The sequence below is a fragment of the Mastomys coucha genome, unplaced genomic scaffold (genome assembly GCF_008632895.1).
Source record: "Mastomys coucha isolate ucsf_1 unplaced genomic scaffold, UCSF_Mcou_1 pScaffold12, whole genome shotgun sequence".
In the NCBI taxonomy this organism is placed as follows: domain Eukaryota; kingdom Metazoa; phylum Chordata; class Mammalia; order Rodentia; family Muridae; genus Mastomys; species Mastomys coucha.
The window spans coordinates 43,481,167-43,503,294 of NW_022196894.1; the positions used below are offsets into that span (position 1 = coordinate 43,481,167).

Here is a 22,128-nt window from a genome sequence, read left to right on the forward strand (position 1 = left end):
ACTGTTGGCCACCTATATCAAGGCAGAGGAGCAGGTGTGCCTCAATCCACCTCTTACCATAGGGCTTTCTATCACTTTAGTGAAGATTGCAAACCCTAAGTTTTGTGTGGGGTGGACCAATTTCTTTGGATGCAGCATCACACTGTGCACCCATGGTCCATCATGATAGAGACAGATCAATTGGATTGGAAACCAACAAAGTACCTCCTCTGCCAATTACTGACTTTTGCTTTATTTCCATTTATGAGGTAACTTTATTTTGTGCATTGAGTTTTGTGATAATGCTGACAGTCAGGTATGGCTTCCCCGAGATGTCTTACCGGTGCATCTTGTTTGTCTCAATCCTTGTTTAAATGTCTCTGTTTGCATTGGAACACAGGGGAAGAACACCTATCACAGTTCTCACTTTAGTTTAGAAACTTGGTTTGTGACATTACTTTAGTTTTCTTCCACCCACAAATCAGTAACATTTTGATATCTTTGGATTAATATCATTATATCCTTGGGGATTTTCTTTATGGAATACATATTAATTCATCTACCTTGCAATGAATATTAGATGTGTTCAATCTAACACTTTCAGTTGAAAAATAAGATTAATTTTATTGATAATACTTACATTCTTTTTTCAAGGATCTATCCTCATATAAGTCACAGTTAAAAATCCATCTGGTACAGTTACAAAAGAGAAGGGACATACTTATGAATCCAGGGAACAAAGTTTGATACCCTCGTGTAAACACCAGGAAAATTTGGTCTTCCGCATCCATGTCCCCAGCTAACAATGCCGGTCAGAATCCATTTTCCATCACTCTTTCTTCGACAAGACAAAGGTCCACCTGAATCTCCCTATGCAAAAAGATAATGTAAGCATGAAGACCTCTGTCTCATGAGCACCCAAGCCATCATTTATGTGTCTAATGAATAATGTTCAAACATCTCCTTCTGACGTGGTTTTGCTTGTATAATCACTATGCAGGAGAAAGCAATTCTCAAAAGTTCCCCAAGAATTTACTACTAGTATTTATCACATCGGTGAAAGTAGTAATCATAGTAGGACTGATGTCTAATGAGTGTTATCTATATGCCCTGCACTGCCTGAGGTCATTTCATCATCAAAACAACATCACAGTTATCTTGGAGGATTAACCTCCATCTGTGGACCATTCCTCTTAAGCACGTGGCTCATTGGCCCAAGGACAAAAAAGAAAAGAGTCAGCCAGGTCCATGGAAGCAACCCTACGAGCCACTGGCTACGGTTGCCAACAGTTATCATCTGAGAATTTACTTGGACATCTCGGCTCCCACAGAGCAAAAGCTGCAATAATTTAGGGTTTAAACAATCTCTACAGCATGAATCTTCAAGTGTAATAGCTGGCGTTTGTGTTCGGATTTTGAAGGGTGGGTAAAGTTACAGGTTAGAGGTGAAGATGAGAAAGTATCTCAGCTCATAAGGTACATTCTGACAAGGAAACTGGGTCTTCATTATCATTTCCTGACTGGTTCTATAAGTCTAATTTAATGCCCAAACCTTGGTGTTTGTGTAGAACACAGGTAGGTAGTTGGCCATCTGCAATAAACACCTAAACTATGCTAGCATTAGTATAAGAAAGGAAAGGACTCCCATTCCTCCCATCATATCTACTGACTATGTAACTCTGGGGACTGGGAAGGGGGCTCTATTTACCCTCTTCTGTAGAATTAGCAAAAATGATGATGTGAATGAACCTATTCATTCCATCTTGTTCAGTACTTCTTACAAATAAGCTCTCAAAAGATGGAAGTCATCATTATAATAAGATGAGGTGCCAGTACTGCAGCTAAGATTGGCAAGATGTTGGAAGGGGGCTGGCAAGATGGCTCAGCAGGTTAAGAGCTCTGACTGCTCTTCCAAAGATCCTGAGTTCAAATCCCAGCAACCACATGGTAACTCACAACCACCTGTAATGAGATCTGACACCCTCTTCTGGTGTGTCTAAAGACAGCAACGGTGTACTTATTTATAATAATAAATGAGCGAGGTAGAGGTCCTAAATTCAATTCCTAACAACCACATGAAAGCTTACAACCATCTGTACAGCTACAGTGTACTCATATACATAAAATAAATAAATAAATAAATAAATAAATAAATAAATAAACCTTTAAGAAAAAAAAGATGTTGGAAGGGTCCTAACTGCTCCTTATTTTCTGAATCACCTATTGCTCTTTGTAGATTGTGGAGGTATCTTCGCAGATCGGTATGCAGGGACCAGAGTAGTATCCCAATGCCTACTGCTCCCATGGCAACTGTGAGGCCTACGTGAGTGTGCTCTGTGCCTGCCTCCTTCCTCTTCCCTTTTCCAGCTATTCATCAGAGTAATAAGTAAATGAACCCAGTGGTTTTGGTACTAAGGGAACAAGGAACAACACAGAAGGACTCTATATGTATCTACCTGTGGCTTTTTTAAACCTGTTCATTCTCAACATCTCCCATTCAGGCAACTGAATCATAATGAGTATCTGGGCAACTCAGATAAAGGAAGGGCAAGGCCTGCCCTAGATAGCTCCAGTACTGTGTAGATGAAATGTGAGAGCGTCGCATCATGGAGCACAGAGGGAAAAGAGAAAGACTTACTTTGCAGGCGTCACTCTTGCCAGACATAACCCCTGCACAGAGCATCCGAGAGGTGATGATCCCATAGGTGGAAACACAGACGGTTTGATCTATGAGCTCTACCTCTGCTTGCTGTAAAATGGGGGAGCCCTTGTTATCTGCAAGACACATTAGGGATGGATTTCATGGTGATGGTAGGGACTACAATTCTTCCAGGTTTCACTTGAGCAATCACCTTGGGTTGAATCACCTTTCAACCTCAGAGAGATTCTCTGAGATGAATTCTATTAACCCCATTTTGCTTCCAAAGAAATGAAGACTTACAAGATAGATCAAAGCCTTACCCAATGGCGCACAAACAGCAAGTAACAGCAGGACACAGTCAAAGGTCAGACTTCACTATCTTATCCACTGGGTCACCCTGCCACTGTGCTTTCACGCCTGTGTCCCTGTGTCCTGTGCTCCTGTCAGCAACTGTTAGTGCCACTGTTTACAGACTGGGAGGGCTCCTCAAAAGGAGACACACAAGTAATTTATGGGAACCTACAAGGAGCCATAAAAGCTAACCTGTTTTTCTACAGCTTCTTCACTTCCTTTCTCACTTGCCTGGCTATACTGAGCCAAATCCCATACATATACAATCATGCTTATCAAGAAAGCATCTCTTCAATGAATTGGGTAGTCTTTTTCTCTAGTGATAGATGGTGAACGTGCTAGTTAGCTGTTATCAACTTGACAAAAGCTGAAGTCATCTGAAAAGAGGAAACCTGAATTGAGAAAGTGCCCCCATCAGATTGACTTGGATGCAAGCCTGTGAGGCAATTTCTTAATTGATAATTGATGCTTGTGGGAGGGTGGAACTCAGACACTGTGGGCAGTATTGTTCCTGGGAAGGTGGTCCTGAGAGGTATAATAAAGGTAGCTGAACATAAGCCTAGGAGGCAAGCCAATAAGCAGCAGCCAGCCCTTCCATCGTCTCTGCTTTCAGTTTCTGCCTCCAGGTTCCTGCCTTGAGCTCTTGGCCTGACTTCTCTTCTTGATGGACTGTAAGCTGTAACATGAAGTAAACCCTTTCCTCCTCAAGTTGCTTTTGGCCATAGCATGTCTTACAGCAATAAAAAAAAGCAAAGACAAGGTAGTGAAATCACCAGTTGCAATAACATATAAGCAGAGTTACAGATGTGCAAGCAGCTGCCATCCCTCCTCGGGACTCTTAGAACTCAGCAAACTCCATGTGGTGGTGAATATCATTACTTCCATATGTCCATAAGGGCAGTAAGAATCTGAGAAAACACCACAGTGGATCCTTAGAGTATCAAACAAAGCTGTGGGGTAAACTGGAAAATTACATGTACCATAGCTGCCCTTTCCACCTTGAAAAGGATATCAAAGGAATCTGAGATCCCAGGAGTGGTAGTTGGGCACTAACTCTTGGGAAAATATTCAAGCAATTTGGGATTCTTTTCCTCACTGTATATTTAAATTTAGCTACAAATCACGGACAGGGAAAAATTTGGCAAGCTTGATAGAGAGGCTTCCCAAGCATATAGCCACATCTTTCCATACTGAAAAGGGTTCCTTTTCTGGGTATGTAGATAATTGCAAAAAAGTAATCCTCCCTCTTCCCCTGCGTGGACTGATTCTAGGATGCAGTGATGCCTGGGTCAGAATTTGCAGTCTGAAGAGATGGGTCCTGACTGGATTTCTCTGTCACTCCCTTCCCTTGGCCAATAGTCCTGGTGTGAGACACACTTACATAACCTTCCAGACAGTTGTCTGAGTTGGCACAGTAGGCCGTGCATATGTGTGTTCTCTCCTTTACAAAAATGAATCACCTCTCTAGAGGACAAGGGACTCTAAAAATAAAAATGAATTGCCATCCTATAATAGAATGCCCAGCACCCTTCCAGAGTTTGAAAAAGCCCATATTGATCAGCCCTGCCTTACTCATACGATTCCTGTCTCCCTGTATCACTGGGACTTCCCCTTCACTGAGACGGTCTATGTAAATCTTCTCTAGGAATGCCAAAGCACTAGCTCAGCTTAGATATCTTTCCTTTGTAGGGCAGAGACATGAGCATATCCACCATACACACCTGCTTCATGCCTTCGCCCCCAGCCAGTCACCCAGCACTTCTCCCCACTGCGCACTTTCTGGCCCGCTGGAGGAATACATATTGGTTGAATGAGCTGTTTCAGGGTTTCAGGCCAGGCTATGCTGAGCTGAAGCAAGGCAATGTCATAGTCAAAAGTCTGGCTGTTGTAGTATTCATGGACCACAATCCTTCGAACTGGAGAGACAAACTTGGCATTCCCCTGCACATACATTCCAAGGTGAGCAGTCCAAGGGGTGGGGTCAGACAGCCTGATAGAAAAGGAATGAAGCCCGGAGTTAGAAATTGTTTGGAAGCAAGTACTCTACAAAGCCGTGGGGATGGGAAAAGGAAGACCTTACTACCAGGCTCTGTCTTAGCCCATGGTTTGTCCAGGGACATGGCAAGGATCACAAGCTTCCCTTGTCTCCGTGCTAGACACAGCAATGAAGTAAGCTGTTGTAGGAGTAGCAAGTTAGAGGTATAATCCAGAAAATTCTCTCAGCAGTATTTCAAGTAAATACCTCAAATGTTCCTTGCCTTTTGACACCTAGGTCAGAAACATAGGTGACTACAATTAATTTGTTATCCTCTTTTTATTTACGCTAGCATTATAATGTAGATACACCAACGTATTGTTTAGGGGTGTTAGATTAAATCCAAACGATATGGCTATCAACAAATTAGACACTGAAGTGCTTTAAGCTGGGCATGAATGAAATATTTTCTTACAAACTATCAGAATTTTTACAGATCAGTGTAGTGGTCTATCATGTGTTGCCCAGTTCACCAGAGAGGTACTTGGCACCTTTAGAAGGTTTAATCTCTCACAGAATCAATATAGCAACCAGGGAGAATGGGGGTACAGAGAACATGGAAGCTTTGGAAGAAAACTAAAAGCACGGTCCCCAGAACACATTCATTAATCTGCTGATCAGACAGACATAACACGAATGTAGCAGAGACTCAAGGAATCTAAGGCCAATATAATGTTTGGAGCATTTATGTTACTTACCGGGTGACCTATTTTAGTAATTAACACTAATCCTGTAAGTTCCAGGAAAAGCATCTCAAATGGTGTAACTTCACTCCAATCCTCTATTTAACATTTTAGAATAATTGATGTTTTGTTTCATCTGAGATCCAGTAGATCTCAGATAGACTTAAAGTTTAACTGAGGTTATTTTTTTTTTTAAGTTTTGCCTTTTCCTTCAGTTAAAGGGGAATCTGTCCCATAATAACCCCAGTGTTCTGGGATTCCCTGCTCTCCAGCTGTCCTCCAAGACTGCTCTTCTCTACATTCCATACACGGACTTATGTTTGCTCCTATGATATGAAAGTCAGTCTTCATTTCTTCAGCCTGATAAAAACATACCCAGCATCTGTATTTCCTTTGTGCTCTTTTTCTTTATATCAATGCTACTTCAAAAGAAAGAAGTGGCTTACAACTAACTGGTTACCCTCCCCATCCAAGATGAGCCCAACTAAATCGATCATTTCTTCCCACAACTGGAAGTCAGATGTATGGTCTCAAAGGTAAGAATTGGGATGATCTACCTGTTTCCATGGAAACAATGGGCTGCAGAGAGAAGCCACTCCCTGGAGATGACTGAGGCACCACAGTAGGCTGATCCAACAAAGTGGAGGCTGACCTGCCACGGCCAGGTCCCCTCCTGGGAATCAGAACCTCCTACAATGCGATGAAGGAAGGAAGAACTCCTGCTACAGCCTTTAGGAGAGGAAGCATCATATGACTTAAAGGAAGGCAGAACTAGAAACAGACACACACGGGGGGCGGGGCACAAGGAGAGGGACAGGGACAGGGAGAGAGAGAGGGAGAGGGAACTGGAAATTTAATCACATTTATGGCTGTGTTGGGAACTGACTTCATCAAGCCAACACTTGGAAATCTCCTGGTTATCTGGCAGAGAGGAAATCTTAGGTCTGGAACCAGCGCCAACACAGCACCACTCCTTTGTTGCTGAGAGCATGCCCTGACTTGGAGTCTACACACTGATGCGTGCCAGGGAGGAAGGCCCCATAGTAACAACTGGACTCACGTAATCAGCAGTCCATGGACTTAGGTTGCTATGTGGAAAGGAAACAGTAGGTTTCAACTGTAAAAGAGCTGAGAATGTTTTTGAAGTTGTGCTGGTTTGATGGAAGGCATTTGGGAGAGACTTTGTAAGTCCAAGATATGTGGACATGTACTAGAAACCTAATCATCAGAGCTGTTCCTTTTCAGTGTAAATGACATCAATAAGGCTGATTAATGTTACTGATAAGAGGCCACCTGACTAAGGAGAGCATGTGGCATAAAGAATCTCGATGTTGCTCTTATGGAGAGTCATAACTAAACGTCATCCACTAGGTACCATGGTTTTACTCACAGGTGATTTCTTCCTTGATTGGGATTTCTAGAAAGCATCCTGTCACCCCCTATTATCAAGAAGGAAGACGGAACAAACCTTTGGGGCTTTTATTTCTTTGGAGCAACATCAGAGCCAGTTCACTAATAAATATTATTTTTTCCTAGATCCTGAGCAGCCTTTGTCTGAGGAATGATACTCAGAAGCAATGAACATGGACAGTGGATAAAGGAAGGGGGACTACAGGAATCAAAAGAAGCCATTTCTACACACCGCAGCCCTCCTCGTCACTTCCGTCTGGACAGTCCACTATACCATCACATTGCGCGTTTTGCTTCCGGAAGCAAATGTCATTGCCACATTTAAAGGTCCTGTTGGAGCATGGGATGCCTGGAAATGAGCACAAAGAAGGAACAGTTTTGCTTTGTTGCCATTGTTGTTTCTAGACAGAAACAGATTTGAGGGAATGACTTGGAATTCTGCAAAAGGTGTGCTGGTCACAAGGTCACTCTTTTCTGCTCTGGGAAAAGCTGGCAGAGGGAAGAGGAGGCACCCCACAGGGACATTTTCCTTCAGTTAAGCAGATGCATTGGAAGGTAGGCAAGTAACATACAGCTGAGAATCCCTCCAACTGATTCTGCATATCCATGGTGACCACAACACAAAAGAACTGGCCATATCAATGGTTGATCATGGCCTCTTGGCTACTGCCTTGTCTTGCTCTCTGAGAAGAAAAGAAGCTATCAAAACCCATAATACATGCCATCCTTTTAGGCAGTTAGGAGGAAAATAATGAATAGATGGTCTGAATCACAATACATTTGTTCACCACCTACAGGGTTCACTTTCTGTTGTTGTATCAGCAAGTATCCTCACAGAGCCTACTAGACTCCTCTATGACAGACCTTCATTGTCCAACCTACAGCTAGCATGAAAAGCTAGTAAAGCCACAAAAATGTGCCAGCATTTGCACAGGAACACATCCAATTCCACCCCACCTACTGTATCTCGTTGTAAACAAGTATCTCATTGTTTTCTAGAACGGGTAGGATTCTCCGATCAAGAGATATCAGGGCTAAAACTGGGAGTGATCAGGGGTAACTAGGGCAACTGCTATCTCTCTGAATGCAGCAGAGCTGTTTGGATCATTGGGGTTCTAACAAAAACAACAGAGCCACGTGCACCCCTCCTCACTTCTAGTGCAGTTTTGCTCATCCTGGCCATCCTCGCAGTCCCGGAAGCCATCACAGACCATAGGGCCATGCTGCCGGAAGATGCTGGTGTTGCAGGCAGGTTTTACAGTCACTGTGATGAAAGGCAGAAAGGTCATGAACACAGGGCATCAGCTGGGTTCTCTGGTGGCCAACAGTGCCCCTCTAAAGGAATGAACATTAACATGGAAAATACAGCAGAGAGATAGAATGTGTTTACCTTGAAGTGACAAATCCCAGGAAGAAAGGGAATGGTTAGTATAATTCCTTACTCTGATAAAACTTCCTTGCAAAATGGTTTGTCAGATCTTGTTTTTGCTATGGTATAAGTCTGTTTAAATCTGGTAGTTTATGTAACTTTAACTCATTACATCATAAATAATCATATTTTGTTTTATTTTTTGAGGCAAGTTCTCACTGTGTAATCCTACCTCACGTGGAACTCTACTATACAGACCAGGATGACCCTGAATTCAAAGAGATCCACCTGCTTCTCTGCCTTCTGTGTGCTGGGATTAAAGATCTGCTCCACCACGACTGGTGTGGTGGTTTGTATATGCTTGGCCCAGGGAATAGCACTATTAGGAGGTTTGGCCTTGATGGAGTAGGTGTGTCACTGTGGGTGTGGCCTTAAGATGCTCACCCTAGCTGCCTTGAAGCCAGTGTTCTACTAGCAGCCTTCAGATGATGATGTAAAACTCTCAGCTCTGCCTGCACCATGCCTGCCTGGATGCTGACATGTTCCCACCTTGTTGTTAGTGGACTGAACCTCTGTACCTGTAAGCCAGCCCCAATTAAATGTTTTCTTTATAAGAGTTGCCTTTGTCATGGTGTCTGTTCACAGCAGTAAAATCTTAACTAAAACACCTGGCATCAGTAACCTTGTTTTGGTTTTTTTTTGTTTGTTTGTTTATTTTTAAAGAAAAATAATTCTCATCACCTATTATCTGAATTGAACTTGCCTACCCTCATGAGAAAGGTGTAGTGGACTGAAATGGGGGATTTTGTCTCATTCATCTCTCTACCTTGGGTCCCTGACCAAAACTATTAGGTGCTCACAAAAAATCTTGGTGAATCAACAATTAATGAAGGTGAGACCTTAAAGGATATCAGACTCGTGGTTCCCATGTGAAACCACTTTAAACTTGTTTTATTCTGATGGACATATATATACCCTAAACACCACTGTTCCTTTGACATACTTCTTGAATCACCTTTACATCTATGGCAGGCACAGTGTACCAGCAAGCATCGTCTGAAAGGAAGGTTTCTCCATGATTTCTAGATTGTGAAATGTATCAGTTTTACTCTCGTTGCCTGGTTCGTCAGTGTGAGACACTGTAAGTGTAAGTCTTACTCAGTTCCCACCCCCACCCCTCAAGGGGTGAGCAAAGTACACTATTGCCTTGAAGCAGTTGGTTGTTGCCAAAGTGCCTAGCTGACATCCACAGGATGGCTCCAGTGAAGATGCAACGGAATACAAGGATACCAAACACTAGTCCTTGTTATAAAAGACTGCCAATAGCTTTCATCTGGAGCATCAGAACAAAGAACAGTATGGAAAAAAGAAACCTTCACTAAAATTGTCAGCATCTATTTTCTTAAGAAATCAAATAGTTTATAGATTTAGATTGCTAATGAGCCATAAATTAAGAAGATTTGATTTTGTTTTGTCAGTTTAAAAGTGTATGAAGGGAGCTGGGCAGTGGTGGCACATGCCTTTAATCCCAGCACTTGGAAGGCAGAAGCAGGTGGATTTCTTAGTTTGAGGCTAGCCTGGTCTACAGAGTGAGTTCCAGGAAAGCCAGGGATACACAGAGAAACCCTGTCTCAAAAAACCAAAAAAAAAGAAAAAAAAAGTGTATGAAGGAATTAGGGATGTAGTTCAGGGTTAGAGTATTTGCCTAGCACATGTAAGACACTATGCTTGATCCCTGTATTATATTAAATGGAATGTTTCTCCAAAAACATGGAAAGATTATATAGCATTTCTGTTACAAGAGTATTTAAAAATTATTGCCAATAACTTTATATTGTTCTAAAACTATCTTCCTATTGTCCTATCAACTAGAAATTGATACAGCAATAGGTTGCAAATAACAATGAAAAATCATGACGTATATTATCTGTCTAGACTAGGAATATCCCTTAGTTGTTAACAGCTGCCAATATGTATGAAGAAGAGGAGGCAGAAAGCCTATAAGACCCAGAGTACTCTAAGGAAACATTGTCTTCCAGACAGACTAGGACTGATGCACATATGAACTCACAGAGACTTTGGCAGCATGCATAGGTCCTCCAGAGGTTCAAGCCAGACCAGAACCCAGCACTCAGAGGGGGAAGTGGACATGAGCTAAACAGGAAGCTATCTCCAAATGACATCTTCTTACAAAGGAAACATTAGTTTTCTCCAGTGGAGTCTCACAGGGTATACTAATCGCATTTAAGGGCTGTAGATGGACAACACAAAACAAGCTCAATGCTATTTTTATAAACATTTATCCCCTATTGTTTTGACTGGCATTTTTATATTCTTTTCTTTTTTCTTTTTTAATTTTGTACCCTACTTGTCTTTTGATTGTATACTAATGTTTCCAATATTGTGTTTTCTCCCTCTCTCTCTCTCACTTTCTCTCTCTCACTTTCTCTCTCTCTCTTTCTCTCTCTCCTTCCCCTCTCTGTATGAGTGTGTGTGTGTTTCTTGTATTCCTTTTCATTTGTTTATTATGTTCTGTTTGGTTGGTTACTTGTTTTCTAAAGAAAGAAAAAGAAAGATGGTGGAGTTGGGTAGGTAGAGAAAGATGATGAAGCTTGTAGAGGAGTGTGGGGGAGGGGAAACCTGAATCAGAATATATTGCATGAAAAAGAAAACTTTTTCAATAATAAGGAAGTAACCATAACAAAAAATAAATAGACTAAACAGCTGTCCAGTTTGTTCACCACACCTGTGTTGCATAAGCAACCACACTGAACTTCCTGCAGATTCTGAGCTCCTCAAGGTATAAGACCTGTGTGTTTACACCTAGTTGTGGTAGGTTAGGTCATTCATCAGCCACAAGACAGTACTCCCATACTAATGTCTTGAGTATGCATACTAGCTGTGCCATTACCCCAAGGTATATAAGGTAAATTTCCATTCTGCTTGACTATGGGCTTAGCCATGCAACTTCTTGGGAGCAACAGAATATGATATAAGTCTTTCAAAGCCCAGTCCTTATGGGGAGCCAGGTGTTTATGTTCACTTTTCCTTGCTTTTGTTACTATTAGCTCCTTGTCTCCATGAAAGAACCTTCCATAAAGAGTAGCCACGATCCCAACCTGGAAGGAGCTTAGCACAGAATGGCCCATTGCTTGTGCCTGAGCCACTCAGCTAAGGGGAGCCTAATGCAACCATGAATACATGAGCAAGAATAAATGATTGGGTTAATTAAGTCATTGAGGTTTGGGATAGTTAGGGACAGACATGCAGCAACTACAAAGACTTGTGTCAACCAGCAGCAGCAATGACTTCAAGAAGTTATTTATTCATAACGGAATTGTATTACACCTACCACAGAAAAGTTCATCACTTTCATCAAAACAGTCATTCACTCCATCACAGCGCTGAGCCTGAGGGATACACAAACCGGAGGAGCATCTAAAAGATCCAGCAGGACAAGCTATCGGCAAAATAAAAACACAGAAAATCTTCACTGGGTTCTAAAAGTCATAAACTACATTAGCAAAGAATTAAAAAGTATTAACTGGTTAGAGATTTGATAGGAAAAATGGAAGCAATGATACAATTTCTCCATGCAGTCAAGATCATGAGTAATTTTTAATGTATAATTTCAATAAGCAAGGAATAAAAGCAAATTAGTGCTCCAAATGTTCAACATAGTAAGACCAGTTTCTAGTCTCAAAGCCCAGGGCTCTTGCCTCCTTCTTCACTGTTCATCATTCCTTTTAACTTGACCAGGTTACTGATCAAAGATCAAACCATTAAACCTGAGCTTAATCAGGAATATTACAGAAATAATAAATACTTTCCCTCCTGTGTGAAAAACAAAACAAAACAAAACAAAACAGAGGAGAGCACATTGTCAGGCCAACTCCTGTATCCATGGCAGTGAACAGAGTAGATGGCCTGATACAGTATCATCGTGGTGTGGGAAACAATTAACAATTAATAAGATACTTTGTTTCTCCTGTGTCCCCACTGGAAATACAAGCACTCTGAATATCAGAAAGTAGCACTGTCCACGCAGAAACACGTGTTTTGGGAGTTGGCAGAGTAGGACAAATTTGACAGAAGGTTTTTCTCAAGTCATACTCCACCATATCACTTTGGTTGTCTCCCATTCAAAGGGGACAAAATATCTCCAAGTCGTTATCTACACTATGCAGCTTCAACAACTTCCCTCAAACATTGTCTTTCCTAGGTCCATTTCCTGGCTAGGTTTTGTGGCTCTGTATAAATTTCAACTTTCTGAAAGTTGACATTTGAATACTCTCAACCAACCATCTCTCCCTAGTCATTGGAATCCAAAGAGAATACAAAATGACACTCATAGACCCACTGTATGCTGGTATAAGCACCATGATCACAAGGAATTATGATTGGCCTAAAAATCAGAGTGAGTGTGGCACCACGCACCTGTTATCCCAATACTGTGGAGGTGGAGGCAAGAAGATTGCCACAAGTTCAATACCAGCCTCATCTACACAGTCTAGTCAAAGCTATACAGTTAGAATTTGTCTCAGAGGTAAAAAGAGTGGAAGAGAGAGAGAGAGACAAAGAGACAGAGAGACAGAGAGAGAAAGAGAAGGAGGAGGAGGTAGAAGAGGAGGAGGAGGAGGAAAAGGGAGGGAAGGATATAAAAATGAAAGGAAGACCAACATATGGGCTTTTCTTAGCTGTTAGAAGTCATATGAAAAACTGTATTTAAATTATAAGTCAGTCATATCAAAAAGTTATTTTTGCTATAATTTAAAATATATTACAAATATATAATTTGATATATCTTATTCTGTAGTATATATCACTTACCTATTTTAAAGATAAACATATAATAGTAAATAACAAAAATTAAGCAGTATTAATTCATTAAATAAGATCTGAAGTAAAGAAGAATTGGCCTCGCTTTATCACTAAGGGCTCATTAGGTTTTCTAAGGAACTGGTCCCAAACTTACGTTGACTGATGTTGTAACTGCCATATTCTACCAAAAGTGGCTTGTCTGAAAGCTTGGAACTGCCCTGGAGCTGGATGTGGACCAAGGGGCTGGGCACCCGGAAAATGGTCTCATGATCCATGTAGGAGCCACAGTACCTGAGGAGACAAGAGCCGAGGAGGACATGTGGCTTAAGGTCCCATAGACTATTCCATTGCCAGTGGTCATGGCTGATGCTTGGTCCTTCAGGTCCTGTAAGCAGAGATGCTTCTAGTAGAGCTAAGAATAACAGCTACTTTGTGTTGTGGGACTTTTGTGGTAATTCTGCCTGAGTTTTCTCCTTTGCTAAACAAAACAAGCACAGTCCTGTTGACCCGTTGCTTTCTTCACTAACAGGACAAGTTAGTGGAACAGTGGATTGAATTCTCCTAGTTTGCATATTTTTACTGTCAAAAAAAAAAATGTGTAAGAAAAATGGCCTTCTTTTCTCCATGAACCACTCTGTTCAGTAGAGTAGAATCTCTGAGCTCAGGCTGACAATATGCAAATGATTTTACTCACAGTTGAGACAAAAGACAACAACATTAATTCAAACTAAATTGGAATCTGATATGCACGGCAGGGCTTGTCCTTGGCAACATTTCAAAGAAGTAACATGTATCCCCTGTATTCTCTACCTTGACCTTTGGGTTACTTCCCATTGCATCGTGCCAGCAGGGTTCCCAGTGTCCTTTTGAGTAAATGTCATTATGGTTAATAATTCTCACTATGTGAACATTGTAGTTAATGGAGCATAGAATATTACTTTACGGCAAGATAAGTTAGTTTACTGCTCTATGGAGGTGAGGCTTTTCCAGTGGGAAAGCTGTCAAGTCTTTATGGGAAACAGCTGATCTAAGAATTGAGGAGGTGGCCACATCCTAACTTGGTACCTGTGAATGCCAAGTGCTCTAGGCTCCCAAGGTGTGGAACTGCTTGTGTTCCATGGACTCAAGGCTGGCATTCAGAAGCACTCTCTATGATGTTTACAGCTTGGGGGAAAAAAGACATTCCTGGGTTACTCAGAAGTCTTTGGCAGAGGACTGAAATTCAGAATGTGAGAGTATGTATAGCCAGTTACTAGAACACACAGAAGAGGGTCTGCCAAGCTTTTAGATCCATACTTTTAACTGGTCATGTTGAGCATTGTATACTCTGAAAACACATCCACTGTGTTATCTGTGTCTCAAAGTGGTTATTTCTTTCTTATCATGTGCCCTCCATCTGGAATTGTTTTGCAAAGATGAACTTCTCTCAGTGTATTGTTATGGTTTGGATTGAGGGGGGATCTCTCAGTGGTTCATATATCTGAAACAGTCAGTCCTCGGCTGCTGACACTCTTAGGGAGTTGTAAATTCTTAAAACTCAGGTCTCAACTACAAGAAGATAGCTAGGGGTACCCCTAAGGGGTACATTGTCCTTATAGTGTCATCCCCCAACCCCAACCCCCTCACCTTTTGCTTCCTGGTCAGAACTGCAATATAACCAGCTGCCCTATCCTTCTGAAGACCGGACTGAGCTGCTCCTACCAGGGTGACTCCAACAACACAACACTCACAACAAGCTGAAATCTACCAAAACCTCCAGCCAAACTAAATCCTTCCTTCTGTCTGTCTCATATTTTGCCACAGTAACAAGAAAATTAACTAGCATGCATGCTAAGGAGGGGATGGAAGAGAAAGGAACCTTTACACCCATGCTTGGCCTTGAGTTTAAAATGATTGGTGTGCTATGGAGCATGACGGTGCTTTATGGAGTGACAGTGTAAACTGGGAGAGGTCACAGGAATCCAGGGAGAGTCAGTTGACGTTCTGTACACAGACACAAACAAGGAGTGGGAATCGTCAAAAGGCAAAGGAATGCAAGAGGCAAAGGAATGCATTAAAGTTCAGTAAAGATACTTTACTGAACCAGAATCACACAAGTTGACCTTGAGTGTTAGACTCTAGCACTTTCTAAGATACCAAAAGCCTGAATTGCTGGTGTGATACAAAGGCAATTAATTATTCACTCCCCTAAGATTCAAATACTGCATCCAGCTGCCCCAAATACAAATATCCCAGTCCGTTGTTCCAAGGAGAACCTTGTATTTCTTCTCATCACCATTAGGGATTTTGTTTGTTTGTCTTGTTGGTTGGTTTTTGGTTTTGGTTTTTGTTTGTTTGTTTGTTTGTTTTGTTTTTTGATTGATTTTTGTTTTTTGTTTTTTTTCTGCTTCCCCATTGCAGCCCACATTCCCTTGACCCATGTCTGAATTCATTTTTGATGTTATAAAGCAGAGCCTACCTCCTCTAGATGGAGATGCCTAATATGGAAGGAGCTGGGGACTTAGCAGAATCAGATGAATTATATCAGATCAGAATCAGAATCAGATCGTTGATTCTGGCATGGAGGACTACAGGAAGAACCTCTGCTTCAGAAAAAAAATATTTGTGGCCGGAAGCTTTCCTGGTTTTGGTTAGGAGGAGACTCTTCTAATTGAAGCAAAATAGCATGTATCATACATGTTAGCTATTTAGGATGTGTGGAGTCTTCTCTCAATTTGTTCATTCTTAAGCTCACAACTCCACAAAGCAATGTGTAAAAGTATGTGGTCAGGATCTCTACTTTGCTTGTGCATCAAAGGAAGTGTTCTTGATGCTGTAGGGACACATTTCTATCCTTTTCTTATTCTATTTTTATTTTACTTTTCTAGATGAGGAAGTCACTATGTTTTTAGTTGACCTGCATTGGCTAGGTAGAGCAGGAAATCCTGGAACTCACGGAGTTCCTTCTGCTTTTACCTCTGGCATGTTAGAATTGAAGGCATGCCCACATGTTTCTTAGATACAGTTTACATTGTTTCATCGAATGCTAACACAAACAAGATTAAAAATAACTCTAATCAAAAAGATTACTTTTTCCTAGTTATTAAGCAACTAGGTCACAGGCAATGGTTTGAATTTGAACCTATATGGCAGATACTTGAAGCTAGGCCATGGTAGTACATACCTTTAATCTCAGCACTGGAAAGGCAAGCAGAGTTTCTGTGAGTTCAAGACCAGCCTAACCTACATAGTGAGTTCTAGGACAGCCAGGACTACAAAGAGAAACCTTGTCTCACAAAACAAAACGGAACCAAATAAAAACAAAAATAATAATAATAGATACTTGGCTCGAGCTGTATTTCCAAAATGAGTATAGACCACATTTTAATAATGGGATTCAGATAAGTCTCTTTCAGGGAATACAGGACTATAACTATTTTGTAGACAGACAGTCTCTAAACAAATGAAAAGATGCCGTGTTCAGAAGAAGCTCTTAGAGGGCTGTGCAGATGGCTCAGTTAGGTAAGTACTTGCTGTCTGAGCATCCACACTAGAGTTTGGATCCCGATTCCCTACATAAAAAGCCACATGCGTCTGTAACCTCAGCACTGCCAACATGGAGGCAGGAGAAGCTCTGAGGCCTGCTAGCCAGATGGCCAAGCTATAAACAAAACAGTGAACTCCAGGTCAGTGAGACACAGTCTCAAAAAGATAAAGATACCTGATATCAACCTCCATGATGTCAGCATGGGTATACATATACATACTTACTCATACATGTGCTCTCACGTGCGTGTACCATGCACATACATGCACACACATGCACACACACGTATACACACACTCAAAAGAAAAATTAAAAAAAAAAAACAAGAAAGAAAGGAGGAAGGAGAAAAAAGAGGCTCGTAGAAAGAAGGCTTCATTCAGAAAATAACAAAGAGAAAAGAGTTAGCTGGCACCAACCAAAGAGTATACATGGGGGACCCATGCTCCAGCTGCATATGTGGCAGAAGATGGCCTTATCAGGCATCACTGGGAAAGGAGCCCCTTGGTCCTGTGGAGGCTCGATGACCCCATGTAGGGGAATGTAGAGCACTGAGGCAGAAGTGGGTGGGCTGGTGGGGGAGCACCCTCATAGAGGCAGGGGGAGGGGGAAAGGATGGGGGTTTGTGGAGAGGAAACTGGGAAGGGGGGAATAACATTTGAAATGTAAATAAATAAAATAACCAATTAAAAAAAAAGAATTAGCTGGCAAATCCTTTAACTCATAGGATACTTCTTTGGGAAACTATTTTCCTACCAAGACAGATCACAGTTGTATTTTTAAATACTGATTATAGTTTTAGGAGCATATCAACACCAAAAATATCTAAGGAACACATTAGGACATGTATTGATATAACCTACCTGGTGGATTCAGGAATCTCACTCACCTGTATGTCTGAGAATTTTTCTGATCATCCATTTTCCAGTCATAGAATATAGCCAGGTCAACTAGGCCTCTTCTACAATGGCTAGAACTAGCTAGTAGTCTCTTAGCTTTGAACCTCCAGAGCAGCCCCTTGTTATTTTTACCATCAGGGTCAGGATTGAACACTTCATTTAGCAAATCCCTTTTGTAGGATGTAGAATACACTGTTGAATGGTCCAGCATCACAGAGAGGCTGAAGATCTGAAATCTGCTACAACCACAGGTGCCCCTGGCCAGGTTTATGTCTTTGAACTCCTCTATTCATAGCTTCCACCTCTCAGTAAACTGAAGACTCCTGGAGAACAGAACACCATCCAGATGATTCCTCACATACAAAATCTACTTACATGTGTTCATTAATTTCCCACCAGCCGTGCTCACAGCCTTTCATACTCTTCTTCATTATGGAATAGTTGTAGAATTTCAGGGCTATGCCAAGAGTTGATAGGGAAGTCTGTGAAGTCAGAAAACATTGCCTCAGCAGAACATAGTTCAACTTAAAGTACCTGGTTTGCTCAGTACTCATTCTTTTGGCTTGTTGTTTTAAGGATGTTTTTCTGTTGGTCTTAGCTGGCCCTTTGTAAGATAGACCATAGTGGGAGGGAGAGAAGGAACTTCAGAGAGGAGGATAGGAAATAGGTGATATGATGTGGATAATGGGAAAATGAGAGTTGGGGAATGAGGAATGCAAAGGGGCAGTGAAAGGAGAGATAAGGACATCCAGAAATGACATAATGAAACTTTATTTTATAAGATTATTCTAAAATACATGTATGGGCACACACACATTCACACACATATCTTTTTGGATAATTGTGTGTATGTGTTTATGAATGTATGTTAATGGAGTTACATCACATGGGGTGACAGCGCTCCTCCCAAGAGCCATGCACTATCTAACAAAAACCACAGTGCCAGGCATGGAAAACTTCCTTTGTAGCTGATGGTCAGAGGAATACACATCTCCCCAAAACAATGAACTATTTCCATTGCCCTCAGTTCTCTTCTAGAACTTGAAGGCAAGACCCCATTATTGCTAAGGACACACACTTCAGATACAGGACCTGGAGGAATTGAGCTGGAATTAAGAGAAGGCTCCTCCCTGAGGACTGTCACTCATAGGATTGGAAAGTACTATGCATGGTGCCAAGGAAGAAAAGCAATTAATAGTCTCACCCAGGTATAAAGCCTGTAAGCCATAAGAATGACTAGCTAGGCAAGTTATTCCCATTGGTACAATAATGGCACCTTTATCTCCTAGGTAACCAACAGCTATCTAATTTTACAAAGGTCTGATGGCTAAGAGGGAATTCATTGCAGGTACTGTGAACCTGGAAAACTATTCATCATTGGCGAGGTAATAGGCCCTAGAGGAGAATCTACTACCATGATTTTCTTAAATCACTATAATTCTGTGCTCTAAATACTTATAGATAAGTGTGGCTTTCCTCATCAAATCAAGCTTCTTTTTATAAAGATCAGGACTACTACACAGACACACAAGGGGATCAAAATGCAGACTGTGGGGTGCCCAACTCCAACCGATACATCTGTAACATGACCCCTACACCTGAGGCTCAGGGAAAACTGCTGAAGTGGGGTGAAAAGATTATCAGAGTCACAGGCCCTGGATAGTGTCCCCGAAAATGGTAATATGCACCCACAGAATATCAACGTATGGTTGGCCTGAACAAGACAAGCATAATGACAATATCAGTTGACATGCTATTATGAACAATATAGTTCCACCCCTACCTGAAGTGGGAACTTACATGGCTCAGAGTAAGCCTGCAAAAGTCTGACGGACTTTAATCTCATATTCCTGCTATGTCCCTTCCTCTATTGCTAGCTCCCTTATTGGTATGGGAAGCCCTTTCCTTTATAAAGACTTCTTTTCAGCCCCCAGTCCTCAACCTCTAGCAAAATAGAAAGTATTCTTATTTACATTATAAGTAAAAATCACAGCAGTATTTATGGGTTGTCATTCTAAGTATCTGAGTTATCATAGAATCAATATTTACTTAGCATCAAAGGAATTTCAGACATTTGACAGTTTTAGGAAAGGCACGTTCTTTATTCTGATGGTTAAACAAACTCAAGAGGATACAGCAATTGTTTTAGAGGAATTGAAGAAGGAGAATATGGTATCTCTCCCTCCTCCTTCCTCAGCTCTTCCATTTATCGTCTCCTCCCCTCTTGTCTACCCAGCCTTCTGATCATTTGAGATTTTAATTCCTGAAAACCTGAAGAGGGTGAAGATTTAACTTCTTATTTTGTAAGTGACTATACTATGGAGACAACAACTTTAAGTAATGTGAAGATACTTGTTACCAGGACATTGTATCAATTGTCAAAGTTAAAATAATAAGATTATTTGAAGTATTAAACTTGGATAACTGGTGATCACGCATGTTGAATTTCCTCCTGTGTCTGGCTCCTCACCTCAGCCGTTCCCTTGGCAGCGATGCTTTCATCCAGGCGTCTACAAAGTAGATCCCTCTTTCCCCTCAGCTTCTCTGCAAATATCCTCCCTGGCTTCTCTGACCTCCTACTAAACAACCGCTGACTTCCTTCCCACCAAGTTAACATGTCTGCTTGACAGCTTCATTTTCCCCTCTAGCGCTGTGTCATTATGTGACATGTGACACACTGCATATAGCTGTCCCTCAATATCTTGGCAAGATTGGTTCATGTACCCTTCGCAGCTCCGAATCAATATATCCTTGCATAAAACAAATAGTACTTGTATAGCCTACATGGATCCTCTCACGTACTCTAAATATCCATACTGTTCATAACAGACAGTGCCGTACACTAATTTTGTAAAATTCAGTTATACTGTATTGTTTAGGAAATAATATCAATAATATGGTCTGTACATGTTCAATACAGGTACATGCTCAATAGGGCCATTGACTAAATGCAGAGATGTGAATGAAAGCCACAAATAAGGAGGACTCCTTGTATATGTAGCTCATCAGCCTGTCAACTGTCTCCCCCTACTGGAAGGTACGCTCCATGAAAGCTGGTATTTATTATTATTATTATTATTATTATTATTATTATTATTATTATTTTTAGTTTCAGATTTTGGGTCTATTTTAGTACTTGAGTTCCAGGCCCACAGTTGCATATTGATGAATTCAGATGATACATTTGCCATTTATACCCAATGATGCTGCACACTAATGAATAATAGTGACATTTTTCATTTCCATATCCTATTAAAATATGAGAAAAAAAAGTAGCCTTAAAACCAAGATTTAAGACAGTGAGCCATGCATTAAAAAGCAACAGAGGGAGAGGTAGAGATTTCATATAAATTTACATTTGGTTTCTTACAAACTGAATACAAATAATCCACTATTATTATCACTTTATTAATTTCCATTATGAAGTGGCACTATCTGTAATAAAATGATTCTTTGATCCTGCAGCAATACCTTTACATTTTAAAAATAAATAAAAAACAAAATAAATTGGAGAAATAGTATTAAATCAGCTGAAAGCAGTAGGTAACTGGACACCAGAGGACGGAGACTACGGAAATGTTCACTTTATAGATACTATATTTCAAAAAAGCTTATGTCTCCTAACCTTATATGATCCTATTCTTAGAATTTTTAAAAAGTGTGTAAAGCATAAAAATTAAATTTGACTAAAACAGAGCAGTTTTCCCTAAGATTCTGAGAAGATCTAGGTTACCTGAAATGTCCAGGTGCACTTGCACTTCGGAGGATAATAACTTGGGTAATACGGACTTGAAAATTTCCCTTCAAAGCTGTTAATTTCTTTGACCAATATTGTGTTTTCACATTCTGAAAGAAGGTATCCACACACGAGGATGGGCATGATTAGATTATGGCTGCATGCGTTTCTCTACACATGCACATTTGCATAGTTTTGAATCTCTATCTCTTCAAGAAAAGAGCACCCAATGGATACTTAACTAATGTTAGGTCCAAAGGAAACGCTAGTTCCCAAAACTCCAAAATACAGTCCAGATATCGAGAAGTAGGCTCAGTCTGGCCTTTAGGATAGTTTCTGGAGGTTAGATAAAAGCCAGCATCCCTCAGGAACTTGTGAAGCTAGTTCCCCTCTATCAAAAGAAGTTGTTTCCCTTATTCCTGGCAGAAGGGACCAATGGCTACCTGTGGTGCATATTAGTATACCACAGTGGGTGCTGGCCTCCAGGCTCCCTCAGTATCAGTACCTGTTACACATTTCAAAGTGCATGCTGCCATCCTAACCATCACCTTCCAACTCACTGGCTTCCCTTCCCCTAGCTACTCATTCTCCTCATAACCCTCCCTCCCTTTCCCTCCCCCCTCCCTCTCCTTCCCCCTCTCCCTCTTCTTCTCCCTTTCCTCCTCTTTCTTTATACCTCTT

At 41.1% G+C, this 22,128-nt stretch overlaps 1 protein-coding gene across 2 annotated transcripts in view; it reads right to left on the reverse strand.

Annotated features, from left to right (window-relative positions):
• Positions 1 to 587: 587 nt before the first annotated feature.
• Positions 588 to 22,128, reverse strand: part of Tmprss7 (transmembrane serine protease 7) — a 36,285-nt gene continuing 14,744 nt past the window's right edge. Inside the window, exons 9-18 of one of the 2 annotated variants that reach the window (XM_031364701.1) lie at positions 21,445 to 21,557; positions 18,087 to 18,193; positions 13,444 to 13,580; positions 11,821 to 11,928; positions 8,253 to 8,363; positions 7,332 to 7,448; positions 6,247 to 6,418; positions 4,693 to 4,961; positions 2,618 to 2,754; positions 588 to 849 (exon numbers count right to left, since the gene is read on the reverse strand). In XM_031364701.1, coding sequence (XP_031220561.1) covers positions 679 to 849; positions 2,618 to 2,754; positions 4,693 to 4,961; positions 6,247 to 6,418; positions 7,332 to 7,448; positions 8,253 to 8,363; positions 11,821 to 11,928; positions 13,444 to 13,580; positions 18,087 to 18,193; positions 21,445 to 21,557 — 1,442 coding nt within the window. In that variant the 3' untranslated portion in view covers positions 588 to 678. The remainder of the gene's footprint in view (positions 850 to 2,617; positions 2,755 to 4,692; positions 4,962 to 6,246; positions 6,419 to 7,331; positions 7,449 to 8,252; positions 8,364 to 11,820; positions 11,929 to 13,443; positions 13,581 to 18,086; positions 18,194 to 21,444; positions 21,558 to 22,128) is intronic. The other variant, XM_031364702.1, reaches the window with a different exon arrangement.